Below are 7,924 nucleotides of genomic sequence, written 5' to 3'. Positions count from 1 at the left end.
TAACGGTCATGCGCATTTGCATAGCAACATTGATGCCAGTACTTAGCAAATAATAAGATAAGGAAGAATCACATAAGAAACCACGATTTTATTGATATATCAGCACTAATCTGGTGTTCAAAACAACCAATAAACATGGAAGGTAACAAATACACGGATGAATTATACGAATTAAATGTTGACAGACAGTAAAAATGCAATGCCAAATTATGAACATGTTTTCAAGACCGTATTTTGACTTTTATGCAAATTTGTCACCCTAAGATATCATAAGATCACAAGTTTCCAACAAATTATTGTATCACAAATAAAAAACAAATGTGATGTCTTAACCCTCTTGCTGCCGACCGTTTTTCAAGGTTGCATTTCATATGCCGGAAAATACGACACCTCAACGTCTGTGACGTAACATGCCAAACAACAACGTCATTCGATATATGACGTCACGACAAAATGACCACTACATTTGGGACCAATTGGAGAAAAACATAACCCTGTTTATTCTTCCGTATTTTAATTGAAAGAGATACAGCATTGATAAGAAGCTTGCATACATTTATCCATGGACATATGTGTCCCTCCGGCACTGCCGGTTTGGACATATGTGTCCCTCCGGCAGCAAGAGGGTTAATCATGCAATGAGTGATTGTCGCATGGTGTCAACATTTTGCAAGCAAGCTCAGTGTTAGTCCAAGTCGTAGGAAGGCGTGCCAGAAAAAAAATAAAATAGCCTTGCCAAACGTCATAATTATTTGGACTAGCTCAGTGTCATTTCTCTTTTTGAATCAGCTTTGCAGTGTTATCGGTAATCATGTCATTTCTGATTACAAGTAATCATATTGTAATTGATTACATTGCAAAAAACAGGTGTAATCATGATTACTTATCCTTTACATTCATATACATGTATATGCTCACTTGCTGATTACAAATCTCATATATATGAAAATATATTGATAGGCAATATGAAAATAAGAAAATGTAAAGCATAAATGAAAAATCATGATTCTGTGATTGTGACATGTAAATACATCTTTATTTGTTGGAGTGAATCTGAAAATTTATATGTTATTACAGAATTAATATACATTCACATGTTAGACCATTAAAATATACCCGACCGACCCTAGTTAAAAAACCCAGACCCTAGACTTTTTTTTTTTCATTTATAAAAAATAAATTTCCAAACGATCAAATTTTGAGGACTGTGACCATGGTGACTTAAAATAATTAAAGTCATAGAATTCTGTCAGGTGAATTTCTATCGGTAGCATCTGTTATTGCCAAAATGGAAGAATTCATAACAGAATGCAACAAAATTAACTTAAAACGTATCACGACTTACTTTACAACCAAACACATGTAAAAATGACGGAGTTCCAGTTGGGGCTTGTATGATACCGGAAACAATTTCGGTAAACACACAATTTATATCCGGATTTTGACAATCAAAAATAAATAAAAATGAAAAATAATAAAAATTGCCAACCTACCTATTTTTTAAAAGTATGTAACTGGAACCACACATGTTTATATTTGGCCTTAGGGTAATAATTAGGTCACAGTATCCAAATTGCCCCAAGAATCTGTTTTGCCAACTGCAAAAAAAGTAAAAATCGAATAGCTTTAGTTTGAAACTTAATTTTTTTAGTATTTTTCTATTTCATAATAAGCCATTGTGCACAATAATCTTCCAAAGTAACAAATTAAATACATGAATATGCACATTATTTGTCAACAAATGCATTATAAAGACAATAATTGAAGGATCGCTAGAAACTTAAAGAAAAAGAAGAAGTAAATTTTGCATGCAAATGAACATCACATATTGATGTCAAAATTTTATGGGAACCTCTGTGATGTCCAGCAATTGTGGACAAATAGTGAAAGGTGTATTGCAAGCATGCATGGATCAACACATTTGTTGATAGAATTATCCATTGAAAAAAAGAAAACTTTGCATGCAAATTAACACCAAAAAAAGTTAAAACCAACCAGACATCCATTTCTTACAAAATGTATCATGTGTATGGTAATCTATTATCATGGACACATTACAACAACAAAAATATGTTTGTCAACAGATTAATTATCTATTGAAACTAAATACTTGCAAAAAACTTTGCATGCAAATTAATGTCAACAAAATTTTAAATATTATCAATGACACCCATTCCTTACAAAATTTATAGTAAGCATTGACTTAGTGATCACAGCAGACACCCATTCCTTACAAAATCTATAGCATCTATAGTAAGCATTGACTTAGTGAACAACAAAAAATACTGTAAACCAACTTATTTTTGTGGAATGTTCTACAATGTACAAATGTATCTGACTTCACTGTGATTTATTTTCATGATGTTTTGATTTTCTTGATGTATTAATATAAGAAAGATCTATGTTTAACATACTTCACATTGATTTATGTTCACATTATTTTTCTAAAATTGCGAAAATGTTTTGGTTGACAATAATCAAGAATAACTTTTTATATATTGTTACAATCACCACATGCCTTTCAAAGAAATATAGTTTACTACAATTATTTCTCTTTCTGTCATTTGTAAACATGCATTTTAATTAATATTGATAATAAAAAAAATTGTCAATTGAAAAAAGTTATTTTTGCATGCAAATCAACATCACAGACTGACATCTTTTTCTTAAACCTGTGAATTTGATTTTGTATTTTAGTGGACAAAACTTGTGAATTTGATTTTATATATTTTAGTGGACAAAAAACCATCGAAAATTTCATTCATGACAACTCTGGATAGAGAGCTGTTCCCAATTAAAATGCCTCGGAATCGGTTTGGGAATGAAATAGCACCTTTAAGAGGAGCACCACATCGAGGCCCAGGTTGTTATGAGAATGAAGAAGTAAGTGGAAATAAACTCATCATAGATACACTTGTACCATGATTGAAATTTAGTATTTATGCCAGAAGCGCAATTCGTCTACAAAAAACTCATTATGTTTTTATACGCCCGTCGTCTTTTAGATGGGACGTATTATGGTATACCGTTGTCCGTCCGTCTGTCCGTCGTCCACACTTCGGACAATAACTCAAAAACACTTTCACCAATTTCCATGAAACTTCAGTGAATTGTTTATATCTATTGACGTAAGCTCCCTTTCGTTTTTTTTTAACTTCAGATTTTAAGTTTTGGATTTATGGGGCTTTATTCATAAAAAAGGGGGGATTTTCAACACTTCGGACAATAACTCAAAAAGGCTTTCACCAATGTCCATGAAACTTTGGTGAATTGTTTATATCTATTGATGTAAGCTCCCTTTCAATTTTTATAAATTTCAGATTTTAAGTTTTGGATTTATGGGGCTTTATTCATAAAAAAAGGGGGATTTTCAACACTTCGGACAATAACTCAAAAAGGCTTTCACCAATGTCCATGAAACTTTGGTGAATTGTTTATATCTATTGATGTAAGCTCCCTTTCAATTTTTATAAATTTCAGATTTTACATTTCCGTGTTATGAATTTTTATGCTTAAAAAAGGGGGGATTTTCCAATTTTGGGACAATAACTAACACTTTCACAAAATTTTATGTAACTTTGATAAATTGTTTAAATCTATTGACATAAGCTCCCTTTCCATTTTTATAAATTTTAGATTTTACGTTTTCTTAAGTAATGAATTTTTATACTTAAAAAAGGGGGATTTTATTAAACTTTGGTGAATATATTTATGTACATTGTAACATCCCTTTTGATTTGTATATATATTTCTAGTTGATCATATAAATTCATTTAAAGCATAAAAGACAAGTTAAAAGATCAACGGGCGTATCATGCGCTCAAGCACAGCCCTTTATTTAATTTACTACATTCTTCTGTATCAACAAAGATATTTTAACTGAATTAGGCAATTCCTCTTCTTTGATCTTGTATATTCATACTTTTGAAGATGTAATAATGCTTAAGATTATGAAAAATTGTATTTACAGAAATAACTGTACCACTTTTTCAATAGTACATGTAGCTAGCTAATATTGCTTAATTAGAATTTTGTATTTGTTTTAAAAGATTGCCAATTTTTGTTGTAGAAAACCAATTTTATTTACCAAGTGGACACAAAGCTTTTAAGCAACAAAGGTTATTCTATGGGAGCTAGAACAGGACCTAGGATACGGAGAGATTTTGTGGTAAGTTTCAGGGTTCTCACTAAGGTGAGTCCAGGAGTCCTGCAAGCATGGACTCATCTTTTTAAAAACTTGTGAGTCCCAATATGCATCAACATTGTAAAAATGAGTATCAACTGAGCACATATATCATTTAATTAATGTCAAATGTTAAAAATAATCTTAATTTTGTGTAATTTGCTAATGCTCTATTTTGTCATTGGGACTGAAATTATATTAATATATACAAAATTGCATCTTCTGACTGCAGGACTCACCATGGCAAAAATGATGCGTTCCAGTGGATTCGTCTTCAAAAAACCTTAGTTACAGAACCCTGAGTCTGTTTAAATAAAAATAACATTGAAAAAATATAATGCCTTTGAAAATTAAACTAATGTCAGATTGTTCTAAAACTAAAAAAATTATTACATGTCTGGAAACAGATCATTTCTTTGATACTGTGAATTCATTATTATTCATGGGATACCAATTTTCATCGTTTTCGTAAGTACAGGCCAGGTGAACCACAAATTGAAATGTTTAACAAACTTATAATAAATGTTCAATCAGGTTATATGATGACTTTGGCAAAACCGTGAAACTACATATCTTTGAAAAGACAAGTTTTCCACAATCCATGAAAATTGGTACCCACCAAAATAAATGAATCCACTGTAATCACAAACACTGATCAGAATAGGTTCTGCTTTACAATGCAGATTAATTTAAAATAGACACCCTACATGACATTAATTAATTTACCAATAAGCCATATTGTGTAAATTTTTGCACTCTTTCTGCTTGTAAAAAAAAGAAAAATGAAAAATAGCATTTAAATCAACACTTGAGGTTAAACAGCTATTCATCATCATCGTCATCTGTCATCTTCCTTCTTCTTGACGACATCATGACATCATCTTCAACATCTTCTCTCCTTCAAGTGTTGATTTTTTAAATTTTTATTATGCTGTGTATTCATTATTCATTGGTTACCAATTTTCATGGATTTTATGGCTATGGATGAACCACGAAATTTAATGTTCAACGAATGACTAAGTTTATGAAAGGATTGTATGCAGACATTGGCAAAACTACGAAATCAAATATCCAAGAAGATATAAGTTTTCCTCAATCCACGAAAAATTGGTACCAGAGAAAATAAATGAATCCACGGTATAAGTATTGAACTTTTTGATACATTGTAATTAAGGTTTATGTATTTTTTGTAGTTTAGAACACCTTGTCCAACAAGCTACCAGAAGAACAACACAGATCTTCAAACATTTGAAACAGATAATAAACCATTTTTAGTCGGAGCAGACAGATTTCCAATTTACAAAAGAGATATCGTAGATGTATTACCAGGGTAGGTTTATATGATTTATTGAAAAAAAAAAGTTTTTATACTGGATCTCTTCTGAGTATTTCTTTTTTCTACAATATCTAGACTTCTTAAACACTGTTAAATAATGATTTTTGCAAGAAAACAGGGCTATTTTTGTTAATTTTGCAATTAAAAGAAAATAATGAAAATATGCTTCACGTAAAATCATTATAGAATTATAAACAGGAAGGAAAATCTATCAAATATTAAACCTTTAATAAATTATGTGTGTATATTAAAGTAACTATACTATACTTGAGTTATAGATGGTAAAAAAGTTACACTTGCTATTTAAAGCATTTGTCATGGTTTATATCAATATAAATGTGTTATGAATTCAATTTTACATCTGCAGGGCTGGAACATATGAACATGAAATACCAAAAAACAGAAAAGTACAGTGGCATCAATCCTTTGGAGGAACACCCATCTTAATGCCCTCAATTACCGTACAGAGTACAATCAACAAAAATACAGATAAGGTAAAAATGCAGTGCTCTATATAATGTTTTAAAAGAAGTTTAAGTTTAAGAAGAGTTATTCCCCCTTTGAACAGTACCATAAGTTGATTTTCATATTTTATTTTTAAAAAGTCATTTTAACCATAAATCCTAGAATTGTTGACAGAATTCTTTTAAATTTATTTATTAATATTTTATTTTTCATTTATATCCGTGAAATTATTATTTGATTTAGTGATAAAAAAATTGGAGAAATTTTCCTTCATGGCAACCCCACAATTTAACATAAAAAAAAAGAATGTTGAATTTTTAAATTCCGTTTTAGATATTTTTATTTCAATTTTAATGTACATATTAAATCTTTTGGATTTCAAGTCAACCAATAGAGTCTTAAAAAATTGGTGAGAATATTCCATCTAAAATTAGGTTGTTTTATATTTTAGTATTTTGTCTTTGTTTTTTCAGTTGTACAGTACAAAAGAGGAACAGAAATATCACAGAAAACTGGCATACCTGAAGCTGTATTATGAATGAACTCCTTTGTCAGACAAAACCAAAACAAATATTTGTAATGTAAAAAATGAAATGTTGAACTTTGGCTCTTTTGGATAACAGTTACCAGCTTAAAGTATATTTCAGAAATGAGAAAACACAATTGTTATTTCTTTTTTATTTTGTTAAGTTTTACTTGTACATATATATATGTATGTATTTAAAGTAGACCTTGGTTCAGGGAGATAACTCTTTAAATCATTTATGCGTTTGTAAAAGTCAAGTTTCATCAATGTATTTTAAGCCCTTACCTGAAACAGATTGAAAATAATCTATGTAACCTAGAAGTTTAGAATTTATTTATGAAAATGGTTGACACAAACATACTGATGATTTCAAGAGTTATTTCCCTTATCATAGGTCTACCTCCTTAATCAATTTGAAAAAAAACCTGGTTTAGATTTGATTTTTTTATGTCTGTGATATTTTACAATCACCATTGTTTGGAGAGTGGACATGTGACGAATGAATGAGAGTGAGAAATGCTTGGACTACCAGAAAATAGTTACAGTGCAACCTGCCTAATCTGACACCTGAGTATTCCAACAACCTGATTTAACAGACACATTTTCATGATCTGAAAATATGCTTATCCTTACAGAAAAAAAACCTGCATGAGTATTTCAACACCCTGCTTTATCTGACATTTTTTTCTGTTCCCCCAGTGTGTCAGATAACACAGGTTACACTGTATTTGATTGATGATAATAGATGTTGAATTCACTGTTGAAGATTCTCAAGTATTATGGGTAATTTCACTTTTTTACAACAAAATAAAAATAATTTTTGTAGCTTTTGATGTATATTCATTGTCAACCAATCACATTTGGTGTATGCTTACCAAGATTGAATGAGATTCTGAAACAGTGAATTGTTGGTAATTGAATGAAAGATTGCATGGTTGAAAAAGGGAGATAATTATAGAAAACATGGGTGTGTGAAATGAAAGTTAGTATGTACGTGTGGGTTTATGGAGGTTTTTTTAAATGTGGATGTTTTAGTATAAAGATGATGATACCATATAAACATATAATACTGAGTTTTTAAATTTTTTAGAGATGATAATTTTACCATTTTTTTATGCACATCCTTGGACAAGATTTAATTTGTACATACATGTATATCTGACACTCCATTTTTTTTTTTAGCCATTAATCCTAATTTTGTGAAATTATATGTTCATGAATACATTTTAAAACTAAATTAAGAGTGGAATTTTAGATATTTTGTCATCATATAGTATTTCATTTCTTAGAAAAGTGTAAATTTAAAATTTAAACTACATATTGAATAATGTTAAATCAGAAACTGAATCAATACTTATTTTTAAAGATTTAGTTGTCAATCTGATTTTCTTACATTTTCATTGAAAGGTAGCAG

At 29.9% G+C, this 7,924-nt stretch overlaps 1 protein-coding gene across 1 annotated transcript; it reads left to right on the top strand.

Annotated features, from left to right (window-relative positions):
• Window positions 1-8: 8 nt before the first annotated feature.
• Window positions 9-7,128, top strand: LOC143083376 (ciliary microtubule-associated protein 3-like). Its single transcript, XM_076259634.1, has 6 exons — window positions 9-142; window positions 2,735-2,883; window positions 4,070-4,168; window positions 5,377-5,513; window positions 5,887-6,013; window positions 6,458-7,128. Exons 1-6 carry the CDS (start codon window positions 136-138, stop codon window positions 6,524-6,526), a joined length of 588 nt encoding a protein of 195 aa, XP_076115749.1. The 5' UTR covers window positions 9-135; the 3' UTR covers window positions 6,527-7,128.
• Window positions 7,129-7,924: the final 796 nt, after the last annotated feature.

This window comes from Mytilus galloprovincialis, chromosome 7, assembly GCF_965363235.1.
Source record: "Mytilus galloprovincialis chromosome 7, xbMytGall1.hap1.1, whole genome shotgun sequence".
Classification (NCBI taxonomy): Eukaryota; Metazoa; Mollusca; class Bivalvia; order Mytilida; family Mytilidae; genus Mytilus; species Mytilus galloprovincialis.
The sequence above is the reverse complement of the archived record's forward strand: the minus strand, read 5'-3'. Positions and strand labels throughout refer to the sequence as shown.

Excerpts from the sequence above, each read along its gene's own strand:
- LOC143083376 (XM_076259634.1), top strand. Across the intron at positions 4,169-5,376 it reads GGATACGGAGAGATTTTGTG|TTTAGAACACCTTGTCCAAC; the intron begins GTAAGTTTCAGG and ends TATTTTTTGTAG. Across the intron at positions 6,014-6,457 it reads TCAACAAAAATACAGATAAG|TTGTACAGTACAAAAGAGGA; the intron begins GTAAAAATGCAG and ends TTGTTTTTTCAG.